The following is a 19,752-nucleotide window of genomic DNA, read 5'->3' as shown; positions in this document are numbered from 1 at the left end:
AACACACTGGTCAAATGTAAGAATTCGAAAAACAATACACTGTATTAGTGACAACATGAATTTACAAGTGTTCAGACAATGAGTGAGAAACTAACTATAAGATATAAATGCGTATAGCGAGCATGAGAAAAAGTAAATAAATAAAAATGTGGGAATAATTAATTAGTAGCTAATACATTTATTTTAAAGTCCTTTATAAACATTTTACAAAAATATGGATCCAAATGGTACAATCCCAGACTAAGATTTAGGTTTTTTTAATTTTTTTTTTATTAATGATTTGTATAATTGTTGATTCCAGTAAATTTACAGAGCTATTGCCCCAATTTATACAATGAGATTTTTCGCTCAGATGGATCAATTGCATTTAAAGTCTGGGCTGTTCTAACTGAATACGTTGCTTTATTCGTACATATAAGTCTTTGCTTGATCGACCGATATGAAAAGAGGGCAATCCTTACAAGGAATGTTGTAAATTATGTTATTTGTTACTAGACTATTCTTAATTAGCATACTTTTAATGGTATTTTTATAAGAGAACACAACATTTAGCATGCCTTTAATGGAATTGTTATAAGAGAAAACAACATTAACATTAAAAGTTTAAATAAAAGTTTTAAATATTGATTTTATGGTTTCAAATCCATGAAAGTAAGCCAAGGTAAGTACATTTTCAGGGGTTTCTTTTTCATTATTAACAACACTATAAAACTTTTTGTGAGTTTTTTGATAACATAAATCAATTCTATGAGGTGGGTAGCAGAGATCATTTCCTATCTTTTTTTATGTATTATATTTCTTGGTCAAGATATTATTCTTACATGCTTTGCAGATTGCGAGTCCAAAATATTTTGACTAAGAAATAAAATACATAAAAAAGATAGGAAATGATCTTTGCTACCCACCTCATATAACTGATTTATGTTATCAAACAGCTCACAAAAAGTTTTATAGTGTTAATAATAAGGAAAAAAAACACCCTAAAAAAGTTCTTAGCATGCCTTACTTTTGTGGATTTGAAAGCTTAAAATCAATATTTAAATCTTTTAATGTTAATGTTGTGTTCTCTTGTAACAATATCATTAAAGGTATGCTAATTAAGAATAGTCTGGTAACAAATAACATCATTATTTACAAAATTCCTTGTAAGGATTGCCCGTCTTTTTATATCGGCCATTCAAGCAAAGTCTTAAAGCAACATATATATTCATTTAGGACAGCCCAGACTTCAAATGCACTATTTATCTATCTGAGCAAAAAATATCACTGTACAAATTAGGGCAATATTAATTGCCCTAATTTGTACAGTGATATTTTTTGTACAGTGATATTAATAACTGTTTCAAGAAATTTACTGGAATAGCAGTTATACAAATTACTAAATAAACAAAAAACTAAATCTTAGTCTGGCATTGTACCATTTCGTCCTATACATTTGTAAAATGTTTATGAAGGACCTTAAAATAAATGAATTAACTACTAATTAATTAGTCTAACATTTTTTATTAATTTTTTTTTTGCATGCTTGCTATATTATATCATGTTTGTTTCTCACTCATTGTCTGAAAACTTGTAAATTCATGTTGTCACTAATACAAAGTGTACTGTTTTTTAAATTAACTTGCCTTTGACCAGTGTGTTTGAACACTCTTAAATCCTTAATCTAGCCTTTGGAATTTTGCTAATTTTGTACCGTCCATTTGCATATGCCTCTTTGTTCCTAAAACAAAATGTATTGTTTTCTGACTAAATTACCTGTGACCAAGTTTCTTTAAAGTGACTTGGACCTTGTGTTATTAATACTGTAATGTCTTCATATATGCTTACCTGTACTGTTTCTAATTATTCTGATCAGACTTGCCTTTATAAAGTATAGGGTCGTTAAGACCGAAAGATCTCGGCAGTTCTCATTTATCATTTTTCTCCGTGGCATTACCTTTATATATTACACATGAAATATATTTTTCTACAAGTTGGAGAAGAAATAATTTGGCAACCATATGTTATTTGGTCATCTTGAAGGTTTCATAGCAAAGTTCATGGTGAAGTATCTTTAACCTTTTCTTCCTTTGGAGTTGTTGATGAATAAAGTTGCTGTAAGGTAGCATTCAACCAAGGTACAGCCAAACGTAGTGGAGGGCTGGAGAAAATTGGGTAACCTAGAGGAGGATCTGCTGCTTGTACAGTGAGATTGCGCAAAAGACCAGGTTGAGCCTGGAAATCAAAGAAAATACCATTACTTCTCTCATGAGCAGTGCTGTTTGTCTTTTTGTACTGTACTGACATTTATTTAATAAATAATATTGTTAATCACATTAAAAATTGGATTCAATGTGTCATTTACCAAATCTGAATTTTTGAGCTGGACTGATTTATAATTCTAAGTAATTAAGTCTTGAAACTGCAGTTTTCTGATGTGAAGAATAATCATACCTAGAGGGTATGAACACACTTGAACATGCTTTATATTTTACTGAACAATGGGAAAATAATTTATGGATGTTTTACCCACTTGAAGTGGATCTCTCAACCCCTAAGGAAATAGCTAAATCTTTAAAACAGATATTTAATCATCCACTCTGAACATAGTGCATTATACAAACTGGGATAGTTAATTATCCACTTTGAAGATAGTGCATTATACAAACTGGGATAGTATGTGTATTAAATTTCCAAACTGTACTACCATGATAAAATATAAGTACTTTTATATAATTTTTGTACTGGGTTTGAAGTTTCTACATGAATCTCATCAGTTTTGTTCCACCAGGCCCAAGTTCACCTACTCTCCCTGCTGAGACTGGTTGGCAGGCAAGTAGGACCTGTACCTTCTGAGAAGTAGTTATAAGAGGCATTTCAAAAATTTTGCTATGGAAGTTTACTTTCAAGTCTTGGGATCTTCTGCTTCAACTTTTTACCCATTGGTAAGATCACCCTCACCTACTGGGACATGACTTGCACCAGTGCAAAGAAGAGCTGTTCCAGTGAATAGAATCAAGAAAATGTAATGGGAAAATAGACTGCAGGCCTAACACAAATGTGTCTTGCACATTGTTTACTGCAGGCCTAACACAAATATGCCTTGCACATTGTTTAGCTTCTTCATATGTATTAAGATTCATTTGATATGATGACTCAAAGCTGGTCAAGTATTGCACACACACACCAGTCAAGAGGAGCAGCTAAGATGCACATAATGTATATGATGACCAGAAGGTGCTTAACCCTTAATGGACGGATAGTTTCTCAGGAGTACTATAGTCGATTCACATAAGGTAGATTCTTGTGCCTACGAGACGTTTGTTTGGCAGCCTCTGATTGGCTGGTACCAGGAGGTAGGCCGCTCACTCAGTGTGTCATATTTTCGTTTATAGCTTAGAAAACTAGCAATATGTTTATATTTCTTCAATTTTCTCACGTTTTGCAAAAGATAGGAAAGTTTTGGTCATACCAAAGGATTTGGTATTAAATGTACAACTAAATGATCTTTTCCTGAAATCAATAAGATAAAACAACAAGGAATTACAATGAGTAAAAGTGAAGAGAGAAACATTTCATTCTTTATACCTGTTTTTATTTATCATTGGATTTTGAATAATTCATGCAATCAACATAAAATAAAATGCGTGCTTTCATACAATAAAATCACTCTGAATACGCTGGTGTTTTCAGATTTTAGATGCGTGTAGTGTGTGAAGAGAAAATGAAGAATGTCTTATCATGTTGCATCCATACTTGACTCGGCCTTAAAGGAAGACAATCTTTCTTAATTCTTTGTTGTTTATTACTTCACTGAGATTATTATTTCACTTCACTCAAATAAGTCTGATATCTCTTTTGTTTGAAAATATATTCATAAAATAAGATTAGAAACAATATTCTGAAACAACCTGATTAAAGCTTAGGCTGAGTTGAAGAGTGTGAAGTCTGTCCACAGAGTTCAATTTCTTTGGTGGACTGAATTCCCCGCGGCCCACTGAGATCTGAGCTAACGATACCAGATGCATCCATCTGATTATTATTATTTTTTTCCTTTTCAGAGATGTCCAGCCATACTATATGATATTAGATTGAAAATGTTCGACAATTATAATGGAAATTCTGTGTATTTATTTACAATAAAAAATGTAATGATATAACATGGTAATTATTATTGAAACTGGACCTCTTATATCGCTAATTGACAACTCAAATCTCTTGCTGAGACGACAAACACAAAATCTTGTAGATCACATTCTCTGGGCAATACAGGCAAATTTGAATCTTTTACGGATGCAACATAATAAGACATTTTTTTCATTTTCTCTTTACATATCACATGCATCTAAAATCTGAAAACACCAGCGTACTCTGGGTGAATTTGTTGTACGAAAACACAAGTTTTATTTTATCTTGATTGCGTTAATTATCCAAAATCCTATGATAAGTAAAAACAGTTATAAAGAATTAAATGCATCTCTCTTCGCTTTTACTCATTGTAATCCCTTTGTGTTTTATCTTATTGATTTCAGGAAAAGATAACTTAGTTGTACAATTAATACCAAATCCTATGGTATGACCAGCACTTTCCTATTTTGTGCAAAGCATGAGATGATTGAAGAAATATAAACATATTGCTAGCCTTCTAAGCCACAGACGAAAATAATGAGACACTGAGCGAGCGGCCTACCTCCCGGTTACCAGCCAATCAGAGGCCACCAAACAAACGTCTCGTAGGCACAAGAATCTACCTTAAGTGAATCAACTATAGTAATAACAGGTTTGGAGTGGTGGACGGATTGATCCTGTAGAGAAGTAATATTAAGCGCCATCGATTTGGACAGATAAGAAAAGAAATCTGTAACAAACTGATTATATTTGTTGTAAAATATTTACAAGATTCAGTACAGTGCTCCCCACTGTTATGCTGGAATAGGTTCCAGAACCTACCACGGAAATGCAAAAATCCACCTTTAAAATTCTTAACACTGCCAAATATCCAGTACTCCTTAAACTAAAATACTTGACAATTCCTGGCTTAATTTGATAATTTAAACAAAAATATACTTTAAATTATCATAATAAAACAATTTAATTTCAAACAAAAATAAACCCCAAACCACCAAACCAAAACTTCCTAGGTCATTTTAGATAAGTACCCTTTTAAAAAACCTGTTACTCAAGTACAGATGCCCCAAAAATGCTTATATAACATTGATTAACTTATTTTAAAACATTAATATTTATGTAAAAAACAAAATATTTAGAAAATTTTTAATACAAATTGAGTCAAATCTTTAATGCATAAATAAATGTCTTCATAACATTTGACAACTAATCAAGTTACCCCTGTACTGTATATGTACATACAGACTATTAGCCATTTTCTCTTGTATTGAAGACGTAAAGCATTTTAAATTATCACTGATTTGGTTTTTTTAATAGCAACACTGTTTATGAAAAAATACAGTAATTATTGAATAAACATTGTGGTTGGACTAAATACAGATTTTTATGATAAATATAATTTGCAGTGTCCTAACCACCTAATAATATTCTATTAACCCCTTCTTTACCGGGTGGGTGAGCAGAGTGTAAACATTGCGTTCGCTGCCGAACTGAATCTCTCGGTAGTGACTCCAGTTTGGAGGGGTGCCGATCGTAAAAATATTTGCCAAAAATACACTAATCAAGACAGGCTAATGAAATTATCAGGAATTATTAGCACTATAATAACGCATATTCTCTGTGAGTTTTATCATCCTACAGGGAAAATAAATGATTTTATGAAAAAAAATGTGAAACTCAGTGTCCCTTCTACAAGGGACACTGGTGGTCGGTGAGAAAACTACAGTCTTGAATAGAAATTCAGTCTTACAGAATGTTGGTAAATCCACCTGGAACATGCACATAAAGTATTATCAAAATAGAACGGTAAATAAGCACGTAATAAAAAAAAAGAGCAACAACTAAAGCAAAAGCCCCGCTAATAAATATGGAAATCGCAAATTTTATTAGTATATCTCTCAAAAATTGGTGGATGTCGTTTTCTAAGATTAGTTTCATCACAGAAAACAACTTTAGGGGTATCTAAACTAATTTATCAAGTTTCTTGTCCTCGGAAAAAATCGCTTTTTTGCTTTTTCTCTGGTTTGGTTTTTTATATACTATAAAGTTACTATAAGGCTTTATTTTTACCTTCATTTATCTGGTGTTCATATCTTTTACTTGTAAAATGTAATAAGTGAATAAATAAATAAATACAGTAAATGATGATGCAACTGGTTTTATACTTGGGTAGAAGTTATTACATGTTTACGCTTGTCTGGTTTTGTGATTTTTTGTTGAGACGCAGTTCATCTGTCACCTACCCACTACTATAAGCAGTAATAATATTTTTTTGGGTTCATCATACGTCTGGCATCGTGTCATATTGTTTATTTTGCTCCAAACTCTTCAAACCGAAATTACAGAATGATTGGAAGTCCCTATCTGAAAAGAGGAGTTTTGGTGGTACTTACATACCACCTTTATGCACCTGGGGCGGTGTAGTAAACTTGAATGGTGGTACCCGCCTACCTCCAAACAAACTTTCGGTAATGAAGAGGTTAAGCTCATTCCAGGGTAGCCCAGACTGAGCATTATAGGTCTCCTCTCTCTCTCTCTCTCTCTCTCTCTCTCTCTCTCAGGTTAATACGATGTAGTATTTGTAATATTAATGTAAAGTTTTTTTTTATGATAAAGCATGCTGTACAATATTTATAATATTTGCTAATAATTTTCATTTTATTTTCCAGTGAAAGCAGACTAGTAAAATGAAAAAAATTTGTGAATATTTTAAATATTGTACAATATGCTCTATCATTATGAAAACTACAGCAATATCATTTCTCTATATTACCCTTAGAGAGAGAGAGAGAGAGAGAGAGAGAGAGAGGAGAGAAGAAGAGAGGGAGGGGGGGGGGGGGGGGGAGAGAGGAGAGAGAAATATCATACACCTATTATGCTCAGTATTGGACCCAACCTGTTATGTGTTTAATCGATACTTAACCCTTTAACACCGATTGGACGTATTAAACGTCGATATAAATTGTCTGTTGGGTGCCGATTGGACGTATGGTACGTCTTATTAAAAAAAATTTTTTTTAATTCGCGGAAAAATAGTTATAGGCCTACTAGGCGAAAACTTTTGAATCACGTGCCTTGGGGGATGCTGAGAGCTCACAGATCAAGGCGTTGTTTTGTTTACAATCGTTACGCAGGCGCGCAAGCGTGAATTTCTTTCTTATCACACTAAAAAGTATCAGCGACACATCTCAAAAATTATTTCATCACTTTGACATAATTTTTTGCACCATTTTAAATTAGCCGTTACATGGAGTATTATATATGAAAATGTGCGCAATTTCAGAATAGTACAACAAAAAGCAACTCATGGTTGTAGCTTTTATCAGTTTTGAAATATTTTCATATAAATAACGATAAGTGCCAAAATTTCAACCTTCGGTCAAGTTTGACTCGACCGAAATGGTAAAAACGCAATTGTAAGCTAAAACTCTTATATTCTAGTAATATTTAATCATTTACCTTCATTTTGCAACAAATTGGATGTCTCTAGCTCAATATTTCGATTTATGGTGAATTTATAAAAAAAAACTTTTTCCTTACGTCCGCGCGGTAACTCTTCCGAAAAAATCAACATTTTTTAGTCCGATTGTTGTAATGTTTGCACCATTTTAAATTAGCCGTTACAAAACGTTTCATATATGGAAATGTGTGCAATTTCATGTAGAATACAACAAAAACAACCCATGGTTGTATCTTTTATCAGTTTTGAAATATTTTCATATAAATAACGATAAGTGCCAAAATATCAACCTTCGGTCAACTTTGACTCGACCGAAATGGTAAAAAAACACAATTGTAAGCTAAAACTCTTATATTCTAGTAATATTCAATCATTTACCTTTATTTTGCAACACATTGGAAGTCTCTAGCACAATATTTTGATTTATGGTGAATTTATAAAAAAAAAAAAATTTCCTTACGTCTGCACGGTAACTCTCCCGAAAAAAATCAGAAATATTTTTGTCCGATTGTCGTTATGTTTGCACCATTTTATATTAGCCGTTACATAAAGTTTTATATATGAAAATGTGTGCAATTTTATGTAGAATGCAACTAAAAACAACCCATGGTTGTAGCTTTTATCAGTTTTGAAATATTTTCATATAAATCACGATAAGTGCCAAAATTTCAACCTTCGGTCAACTTTGACTCGACCGAAATGGTTGAAAAACGCAATTGTAAGCTAAAACTATTATATTCTAGTAATATTTAATCATTTACCTTCATTTTGCAACAAATTGGATGTCTCTAGCTCAATATTTCGATTTATAGTGAATTTATAAAAAAAAACTTTTTCCTTACGTCCGCGCGGTAACTCTTCCGAAAAAATCAACATTTTTTAGTCCGATTGTTGTAATGTTTGCACCATTTTAAATTAGCCGTTACAAAACGTTTCATATATGGAAATGTGTGCAATTTCATGTAGAATACAACAAAAACAACCCATGGTTGTAGCTTTTATCAGTTTTGAAATATTTTCATATAAATCACGATAAGTGCCAAAATTTCAACCTTCGGTCAACTTTGACTCGACCGAAATGGTTGAAAAACGCAATTGTAAGCTAAAACTATTACATTCTAGTAATAGTATTCAATCATTTACTTTTATTTTTCAACAAATTGGAAGTCTCTAACACAATATTTCAATTTATGGTGAATTTATGAAATAAACTTTTTCCTTATGTCCGCACGGTAACTCTTCTGAAAAAATCATAAATTTTTTCGTCCGATTGTCGTAATGTTTCCACCATTTTAAATTAGCTGTACATAAAGTTTTATATATGAAAATGTGCCCAATTTCATGTAGAATATATAACAAAAAACAACCTATGGTTGTAGCTTTTCTCAGTTTTGAAATATTTTCATATAAATAACGATAAATAGAAAAAATCGTCCTTTGGTCAAATTTAACTTGACTGAAATGGTAAAAAACTGCAATTGTAAGCTACAACACTTACAGTCTACTAATATTCAATCAATTACCTTCATTTTGCAACAAATGGGAAGTCTCTAGCACAATATTTCGATTTATGGTGAATTTTTTAAAACAGCTTTTTTTTACATCCGCGCATTACGAATTCATGCATCATAATGTGATAATATTTTCTCTGTGTTGCCTTGATCGTTTTACAATGTGTTATATACCAAAATGATTGCAATTTAGTGTACAATACAACAGAAAAAAATTAACTCTTTAGCTTTAACCGTTTTTCTCAAAGCACGATTTGAATACAATTATATATGAAATTTTTTTTTCACGCTATCATATATCCCATTATTTATATATGATAATGATATTTTTTTTAATTTCTGATGGTTGCATACTAAACTTCATGCAATGACAAAAAAGGAGCCAAAAATGAACTCTTAATCTTGAAAACTAAGCGTGCTGTGATTTTTTCAAAAAAACATTTTTTCCTCTTCGGCGCTCACTCCCAGACCCCGCCGGCATACGGGAGACGATTTTTATTATACCCCTTCGGCATTAAAGGGTTAACTACATTATAAGTATGCTGTATATAATTTCCATCATAAAAATCAGTATTTAGTCACAGACAATATGAAAAAATACAGTAATTAGTGAATAAATAGTATTGTTCTACAAAAAAAAGTGCACTAGTGTAAAGACAACGCTTTATCTGCAAATTCATTGTACATATTCCTACAATCGCCTTGTTCTTACTTCCATCCTAGAGAGCGTTCAGCGGGCTTCCCGCCAATGTATATATCATGTAACATCATATTTTGTATACTTTTATATTCATAATTATATGCCTCCTAAGAAACACAAATTGACTGTTGCCGACCCATTTTTACTCTCTCGTGGGTCGGACACCACATTTCCGCCCACCCCCACACTGTATATATGAATTTCCCTTACCTATAATAATGTCAGTACGCTCCTACCTGCCTCTTTGTTCACACCCTCGCACTAGTAATAATTTTGGAAATCTGGTCCATATAAAAAAATCCTCAAATAAGTGAAAGTCAAAGTCCCCTGTGGAAAGCTGACATACTATCATACAAGATAAGAACATACTAACACCAATCTATGGTTATATTTATGAGCAAATGAATATAAAGACATCATTGGACAGACAACGATGAAACATCCCCCTCAAGTCTAAAATCATACTGAAAGCTACCTCTGATTCCCGGCTCCCAATCCAAGACACCACAGTTGCCACAAGTCATTTATAGACCACTGAAGTGCTCTGAACATCTTTCAAGCTAAATTCATCCAAATCATATCATGCATAATATTGATACTCACTGTGAGTCCATCACCCAAAACCTGTTATAAATACTCGTATGATGGTGCCCTTCCATTAAGGGTGAAGCTGGGAGTTTCATTGGTCTCTCCTTCGCTAGAGGTGGTACTTTTCACAGGTGTGTCAAATCAAGCAGCAGACCACCTGGTAGACTCAGAAAATGCAGCAATGCCAGTTTATGCCTTAGCAAGCATTACCTTTCACGTACAAGGGGCTAAGTACTTGTGAGAATAATGATGAAAAAAAAAAAAAACCACAGATGACCTATGGAATCAAGGTGGCTGAAGTTCAGCATAGTTGAGGTTATCATAAGATTTGTTTTAGGAAGAAACATGGTCATGGAAGACTGCAGATGCTCTATCCAGACGTTTGCAAGTCACTAGTGGATTTGTTTACAACCATCCTCAAGTCATCATCATAACCTCCAGAATACTGCCTACCTCACCTGGCAGCTTTGAAGATAGATGACCAAGAAGTCTGTTTTCTTACTAACTGGCATAATAAAAATGGTTTAGACCAAGACTTGGAGCTCCTAGTACGTCAACAACTCCAGAGGCAATGCATAGGCCACAACAAGAATGGTTTACCACACTTCTGACACTTATTATTAAAAAAAAAAAAAAAATTTCTTTTGACATACCTGAATTGAGTATCTTTCATCATCATCATTAGTAAGGTACAGCAATTCTGCCACTAAAGATGCCCATAGACCTCGAACAGTTTCCCCACCAAGCCTTCCCACAGAAACTTCAGCGTCACCAAGTGTCAGAAGATGAGAGGTATAAACACCCTGTAACAGAAATTTTTTTTTAAACCTGGAATACAGGTTGGCATAAAATAGAAAAGATGTCTATCATTCCTTCACTGATTAAGGTTACTATTTGGATGGAAAGAAGAAATTTCTTGTTTTCTTTTTATGGGACTTTGAGTAGAAATTGTACTAAATCACTGGTAAATCACACAAAAAACCTCTTGGAAATACGGTTTGAGGATAAGCTTTTAAACTAATGCTATAAAAGTTCCGATGATATTTAATTTTGTTCTACTAATTCCTTTTTATAATAAAAATTTTATATGAATAAGTCTTTCAGTAAACACTAGAGGAAAAGCATAACTAAATAGTGGAAAAATTTGTTACCAATAGTTTTGGCTTCCCTCACACTTCTGCCTACCCTCAGTGACAATTACTGTGAAGTTGGCAACTATATAATTTATGAAATTCTATATCATTAACAAATACTGGTCCATTTAACAAGGCGCTTCTAATATTTTTTCATTAAAATATTAGGGTTGAAATTTAATCACTACAGTACTATTCTGTAAAAAATGCAGTTATTTTTAACATAACATTACCCTCTAATACTTTTTTGCATCAACACTCCATTCAAGAACCAAATTCATATCAAATTCTTATCTTCTAGTTGATTGCTATAATAAAGCAAAGTGCCAATCATCTACTGCTAACAACGCAAAAACTTTTCCTACATAACAGGCTCAACATTACATTTACTCTCTTTACAACCACATAAGACTCTTGGCAGTCTAGATCTGTAATTTTATATAGTAAGAATGATTTAGTTTAAATTTTTTTTATGGAATTAGTAGTATTAACCATTATCTTAATGTTAAACATACTAGATTACTAACCTTTACAGGGTTATAACCCATAGAAAATAAATTAGGAACCTCCAGTTTGACAGCCTCCATCCAAGATGTGGCTCCAGGCTGCTCCTCTGCAAGAAAATGTGCTAGAGGCTGTGCATTTGTATCTGCAGCTTTTCCATCAGGACCAAAAAACCAGTTCTGAGAGTAATCTGCCATACATGATTCAAGTTCCGCCCAACCAGTCATGGGACCAATAAGCGTGTGATCTAATGCGAGTTTCACTGCTATCCTGCAAAGATTTAATGAAAAGATGCAAAGTGGTGAACACTGAAAATATTGAAAAAGTACTTAAGATAACATTTCCACAAATAAAAAATATTGCTAAGTTATCATACAAGAGTTTTTGCAATTTCATATGGGAATATGAAGGCCATATATACGTATTATAATGCACAATATTTTATTTAAATGAATAAGTACAGTAGTACCTCGTACTTTAAACTTAATCCGTTCCAGAAGGCTGTTCGAAGTATAATTTGTTCAAAATATGAAACAAATACCCCCATAAGAAATAAAGGGAATCAGGATAATTCGTTCCAGCCCAAAAAGTCCCCCTTTTCACATTTTTTCTATTATTAATGTGTTCAAAAGTTAAATCAAGAGTGTAAAGTAATGAAACTGTATGTTATATGAAGTAAAATTTTCTAAATTTTATTTTTTCTGTGTACGATTTATGAACTTTTTGGTAAAAATGGTGCCGGCTGGCTGGGGGAAGGAGGGAGGAGCAAACCGAATTGGTTGCAGTATGCAAAGGTTGATAACAAAATAAATTTTATTCACATTAGGTACAAAGATAATCAAAGGAATCGATAGTGTGTGTGTGTGTGTGTGTCCGATTGTGTCTGAGAGAGAGAGAGAGAGAGAGTAATCAGTGTGTTTACACTTGTTTCTTAAGTCCATGACATAGATTAATTATGCCACAATACATCAACTTACTGTTGGCGAACGGCAGACTTTTAAAACAAACATGAGGACTTTACAAACAAATAAGTAATAAGTCAAGAATGCAAGAAAAGGAAAGAGGGATAAAATAACTGTTCACAAGGAAGCCGCTTAAACAATCGAAGGCATGCAGAAGCTGTAAGCGGCGGCAGTTTGTTTATTACAGAGCTGAGTTACTTTTACAGTAGTAAAAAAATCGTAAAAAGCAATTATCACCAGACTGGTATTTTACCATAACAAAAATAAAAGTGATTTGGGCAGATCGAGTGTAAGTGAAAGAAATGGGCGAATAATCATCCCAGATCAACTAATAAGTCGATGGGAAGCAGAGTCGTAAGATTTTATTGTATCTTCTTCTCTCCTCAACAATACCACAACGTGCGATAACTTAAAATCATTCATTGATTATTCCTAAAAAAATATGAACACTACCTCCTCTACCTCAAGTTAGCTGTGTATCACCGCAATGACGAATTATTTTGTTAATCATTTGTGGTATAATTTATTGTGAAAAGCTTTGTTCTTTCATTTACTATTTTGTTAATATCATTCAACTAGACCGTCTCACTCAGCGTACCGAACACTGGCTCAATTCAGGCTTGTTTTTTTATTTTTTCTGTATTGCATTGCTTTCATATTTTAACATTAGTACATTAAATTTATTGAGAAATTCCCTTTTTATGTGAATTGTTATTGCTTTTATATACATACAGTAATATTTTAACTCTCTCTTCTCCTTCTCTCCTCAACATATCAATGCTCTTTCATTCAGTATCAAGTCAGCTGGGTGTGACGTCACTGCGGTTACGTACGATTTTATACACTTTTATACTAAATGTTATATTGAAAGCTAAATTTTATATTAAATGCTTTATACTTTTATGTATTTTGTCAAATATTATCATTAAACTATATTGTAAATTTTTAAAAATTAATACAGCTTAACTTGTAAGAACCAGTAGGCCGTCGAATACAAGTATAAACTAAATAATCAGTCAGTTTGAAGTACGAGCATTTGTTCAACAAACGATACAAAATTTCTTGAAAATTTTGTTCAAAAAATGGAAAGTTCAACATATGAAACGTTCAACAAACGTGGTACCACAGTACTTATAATATTATTCTTTCTTCAACTATTAATACAGTGAGACAGAAAGATAAAATCCAAAACAAGATAGTACTAGTATTTCTTGATTCAAATGCATTTAATTCTTCAAACTCCAGATCTGGACTGCAACTTAACCAAAACAAATTTTAGATTTAATAATGCATGTATGGGTTAAAAATTGAGAAGGGAACAGAAGAAATTTCCTACACACATATGGTTAATAACTTAATTAACAAATCAATCTGAATGGTTGAAAGGTGTCTTCCGTGAAAAAGGTAAATGTAACAAAATTTTGTGGTACTATTTGTGCTAGTTCAACTTTTATGTATACAGCTCATCAGTACTTTTTTAATGGCACTGTATGTGGGAGGGACAAAAAAAAATACTCTCATTTAGCCATGGCCCTCCAAGTATAGGGGAGGGAGGGAAGAGGAGGGGTCCAAAAATGTAGCAAGATACAGTCCTTCATGGGAACAAGTTTATAATATCGAACAGGAAGAAATTTCAATGTTAGGCACCAAAGGAAGAAATGCACACTAAACCATACAATCTAAGAATTCCTATTACAGAAAATGTGGGAAGAGGTGGTATGATAAGAGGATGAAAACAGCCACTGAAATGAAAACGATAGTAAGAATAGGTAAGTGCGAATCACTTATAAATATACTGCATTTGATTCAATCCTAACAAAGTATACAGAAGATGAAGCAGCCCAAAACTAAATGCAATGTTCTACATTGACAAATATAATAAACCCTTAATAACCTATCAAGCAAAATGACAAAATTTTTTAATAAATTTGTATTTTTCATAGCTAACAAACCTTTGGTCTTAACAATAGGTTTACTTTCCAAGTGGCAGCTGGTAACCAGTTGAAACAATCAAAGATTGTAAAGCAAGGAATCTGCGAGATCTGGCAATGAGAGAGGCGATAGCTGGTCAGAAACCACGCACTGGACCTCGTGACTCTCCAGTCTTTTCCTTAACCGCCTTGGGGAGTACATACTCAAGAATAATTGTCTTCCTTCGCAGAGGTTGTTGATCTCATTCATGAGTTCAACAATCTTGAGTGTAGGACACAGGCTCAGTCTTCTATCACCCCTACGGGTATAGAGGCCTTGCTGGGTGCCAGACAAGGACTTCTTTTGAACTTCCCCTGTCAGTCACTCTCAGTCCGTTCTGCATCATGTGAACACTTTGGGTGTCGGACCGAGATGGCTCTCTGGATCCCAAGGGATCGCCCAAGTTTCTTCCTCCTCCTCTCATGCGGCATAGGAAGTACTACTCAACTAATGTAGTTCATTTAAAGCCTCATCACCTTACCCTGGACATGATCCGTCTTAAGCCTGGTCTAACCCTAGACAGGTTAGGTTGGAAGGTCCTTCCTTGTCATCACAAGAGGCCTTAGCTATGGAGACTACAGTGGCTTCCATCTTCCAGACGGTCTCATTGCTTGATTTGTGGTCCACTGCAATAGCCAAAATTGCTTCAGATAGGTAAGAAGCAGGTTTAGTCAGTTCTTCCTCACTCACTAGACTATTACAGTGCGGTGCTAAGACAATTTCTTACCTGGCTCACCTTAGTGCGAACTTGTGAGCCCACCACCTTCTGGCCAAGAGAGACTCAGCACTGTCCAAGGTGTCGAGTTCAGGGGACTGAGTCTTTGTCGACTCTGAGGAATGGGGATCTCCTGGATTTGCAGTTTCTGTTTCCAAGGACTGATTTAGAGAATACGATTGAACGGCAACGAGCTGATACTAAAGACAGGCTAGTTCATCAGGCAGTATCCAAATCGGGGGCACGTTCTCAACGCCCTTCTCCCCCTCCTCAGCGTCAGGTGAGATCTTCACCTGTTAAATCTTCTAAGAGTTCTGCTTCTGCAAGGGTCTCTTAGTCTTCCTCACAGGCTAAGTCTAGCAGGCAGCAGCGTCCCTTTCAATTCTGCCCCTACAAGTCTGGGAGGGGCTCTAGAGGAAGGGGTAGAAGGACTCATCAATAGAGTGGGTGCCTCTCCCTCTCCATTGCCAGGAGTATGGGGATGCCTTGTGGGCCAGTGGGCCAAGTGGCAAAGTTATGGAGCAGAGAAATGGGTAGTAGATGTTCTGCAGGTGGGATACCTACTGCCATTTAACGTCTCACTCTTTTTGGACAGACTCCTCAGTCAGACATATGCTCATGACTCATCAAAGTTTTTAACTCTTCTAGCTCTTTGGGAGGAAGTGTTGAAAATGCTGAACAAGGGTGCGATAGAACAATTACAGCGTCCTTCTCCAGGGTTTTACAGTTGGATTTTCCTGGTTCCAAAAGTGACAGGCGACTGGAGACCGGAATCTACCTTTCCACCTTGAATCATTTTGTTAGGAAGACAAGGTTCAAGATGGAGACGCCACAGACAGTGATGGCAGCAATAAGGGACAACAATTTCTTGCTGTCAATTTATCCTTCGTCCAGGAAGTTTCTTTGCTTCACTCTGGGAGAGCAGATCTACCAGTTCAAGGTCCTACGCTTCGGGTTGTCGACGTCCCCTCAGGTGTTCACAAGGGTCTTCGCCCTAATCTCGACATGGGCTCATGCTCAAGGGATTTGCCTGTTAAGGTACCTCGATGACTAGCTGGTCTTAGCAAGCTCCAAAGAGAAGCTGCTGGGAGACAGAGATCACCGTCTTCAGTTTTGTCAGAAGCTAGGCATAATAGTAAACCTAGAGAAGTCAAATCTGGTTCCCAGCCAGAAAGCTCTTTATCTAGGTATGGTTATAGATACAGCAGCATTGAGAGTTTCCGTCGTACCAGAGGTTGGAGAAGTTGCGGTTAGTGGCACGCAAGTTCCTATCACAACCAGATCAGCCAGTGCACCGGTGGCAGGTCCCTCTGGGGATTTTGTCTTCTCTGGAGAAGCTAGTCCCTTATGGTTGTCTTCATCTTCAGTCTCTTCAATGGAGATTGAAAGACTTCTGGTCCCTGGAAGGGGATACCCCTCTTCAGAGTCCCTCTTTCCGAAGAGGTGAAGCAAGACCTCCTTTGGTGGTTAGACGATCAGAATCTCTTGGTGGGAATTCCTCTTCATTCTCCCCCTCCGGACTTCCTTTTGTTTTCAGATGCCTCCATCACAGGTTGGGGTGCTCATCTGGGAGAGCTCATTGTGTTTGGGGTGTGGAAGACAAGCTGCTACACATCAACGTTTTGGAGCTGAAAGCAGCTTTTCTGGGTCTGAATGTTTCGGGAGAAGGTAGAGGGTCATTCGGTTGTTCTGATATCCGACAACACAACGGTGGTTGCCTATGTGAAGTAACAGGGGGGTCTGGTTTCTTACCACTTCCATTCATTGACAGTCAAGTTACACCAGTGGGTGATCGATAACTCGGTGGCGCTCTCGGCCAGATACATTCCAGGCAAGAGGAATGTAGTTGCCAACAGACTGAGTTGTCAGAACCAAATTCTGGGCATGGAGTGGTCTTCGCATCAGGTCGTGGTGGACAGGCCTTTTCAGGTTTAGAGGAGGCCTATGCTAGACCTCTTCTCACTCGCTTCAACAGGAAACTGGAAATTTACTGTTCGGTGGTCCCAGATCCTCTTGCTCTAGCAAGGTGTACGCCTTCCCTCTGTTTTCCCTGATCCGTCAAGTTCTGAACAGGGTAATGAGTTCTCGAAATCTCAGGATGACTTTGGGAGCTCCCCTGTGACCGCAAGCAGAATGGTTACCAGACCTTCTGTTCTTTCTGTCAGAGGTTCCAAGAGAGATTCACCCATGGTGGCAGCCATTTTGAACTATTATGATTTGATTGGATTTGATTTACATAGATTTTTGGCATTATGCCAAGCACTGGGGCTTAGTTAACTAAGGCCATTCAGTGCTTAAGTGGAAATTGACAGTAAAAGGTTTGAAAGGTGTAACAGGAGGAAAACCTCGCAGTTGCACTATGAAGCAATTGTTAGGAGAAGGTGGACAGTAAAATAGAAGAGAGATAACATGGAAGGAGGTATAGTAAAAGGAATGAAAGTAATTACAGCCAGGGGTCGTAGGGACGCTGCAAAGAACCTTAGTAATGCCTACATTGCATTGAATGAAGTGCACTGATGGCACTATCCCCCTACAGGGTTTGAACTATTATGACCTTTCCAAGATTTCTAGAGTAATCAAGCACCCAAAGTGTTGATAAAAGGAAGAATCAAGCACCCCAAATGTTGACAAAAAGGAAGAGAAAGTGGAATGAAAAATCAAAGGACTGGATAACAAAGGAACCAGGATAGCAAAAGAAACTGTCTTGAAGGCCTTCAATTGGACTAGTTACGAGATCCCCATTCAGAAACGCTTACAAGATCAGTTAATTAGATGTAGAAAGAGTAATTCAAGATCATGTAAGCACTAATTGATGTAAGTAAGCACTATTTGCTGCAAGATCACCTGTTCCCAATTGTCCAAGAGAGATATACTACTTAAAATGTGGATATCTGCTAGAAGCATTACAATCTCATAAAAAATAATACATGGAAATCTCTTGGAGCACAATGAACAATAAACTGCATGTCTAAAAGAGGCTAATTCAATGGACAAAACATGAACACCAGAAAAAACAAAGCAGTCAGATTAATAACAGGTGTGTGTTAAATTACAAACTAGAAGTATACATGCACACAAGATACCTTATTCAAAAAATATATTTTAAAAGTTAAATTTCAAATCATTCTTCTTTCCCACCATTATCCTTACATTAAGGAGTCAGTTGCCTGATGCGCCTTCTCTACTGCCTTCAATGAAAGGCATCATCCTCATCCAAACCTCTTCTCTTCATGTCTTCCTTCACTTTACCTTGCCATCTAATTCTCTGTCTCCCTCGTGATCTTACTCTAACAGGTTCCTCCCAAGCCCTCTTCACTCCCTCCCCATCATCCACCCTCAACACACATACCCATACCCATACCATCTCAAGCATGTCTCTCTTATCACCTCTGTAATCTTTACTAACCCTGCCCTTCTTATTTCATCATTTTCCAATCTCTCAAGCAGCAATATTCCCATAATCCACCTCAGTATTCTCATCTCTCTTCTTTCAAGCTTTACTTCCTCTTTTCTTCTTAGAGCCCATGTTTCCAATCCATACATTATCACTGGTCTTATCACAGTGTTGTAGATCCTGACTTTTAGCTTGATTGACATTTTCTTATCACATACTACTACTCCAGCTACCTCTCTCCACTTCTGCCATGCAACTTTTATCCTACTGTCAGCTTCAGTCTTATATCCTCCCTCTTGACTTAAAGTAGATCTTATTATGTTTAACCTTTTCAACCTGTTTTCTAATCGAGCCTCTTCAATTTCAAATCATTACTGAAAGCTAAATAGCAATTTTGGAGCTATCACTGACAACGAAAGTTAAGTACACAAAATATGGCAACTAAAATAAAACGCACAAAACAGAAAGTCTGTCAAGTAAGGCATGGTCACTGATTTATTAGCCTAACTAAGCACAAGGTTTTGATAAAATTAAAAGTATTTACAATAACCACACATCATACATCAGAGAAGCATGGTGAAAGCTTCAAAGTCACATAATGCTTCGGAGAGCTAGAATGTGAAAAGAACAGGAAAGTGACGCACTTACTACACAGTATGAGGGAGCCCTTTCTAATATTCCATTCCATACCAAAGAATTGCTGCAAG

At 35.6% G+C, this 19,752-nt stretch overlaps 1 protein-coding gene across 1 annotated transcript in view; it reads right to left on the bottom strand.

Annotated features, from left to right (window-relative positions):
* Positions 1 to 1,688: 1,688 nt before the first annotated feature.
* LOC135225383 (pecanex-like protein 4) overlaps positions 1,689 to 19,752 on the bottom strand; it is a gene marked incomplete at its 5' end in the record, with an annotated part of 124,711 nt that continues 106,647 nt past the window's right edge. The window contains 3 exons of the mRNA XM_064264716.1: positions 1,689 to 2,214; positions 11,020 to 11,169; positions 12,027 to 12,273. Of these exons, the coding sequence (XP_064120786.1) occupies positions 2,038 to 2,214; positions 11,020 to 11,169; positions 12,027 to 12,273 (574 nt within the window). The remainder of the gene's footprint in view (positions 2,215 to 11,019; positions 11,170 to 12,026; positions 12,274 to 19,752) is intronic.

The sequence above is a fragment of the Macrobrachium nipponense genome, chromosome 13 (genome assembly GCF_015104395.2).
Source record: "Macrobrachium nipponense isolate FS-2020 chromosome 13, ASM1510439v2, whole genome shotgun sequence".
Taxonomy (NCBI): Eukaryota; Metazoa; Arthropoda; class Malacostraca; order Decapoda; family Palaemonidae; genus Macrobrachium; species Macrobrachium nipponense.
Note: the sequence above shows the minus strand (reverse complement) of the source record. Positions and strands in the feature narration are given on the sequence as shown.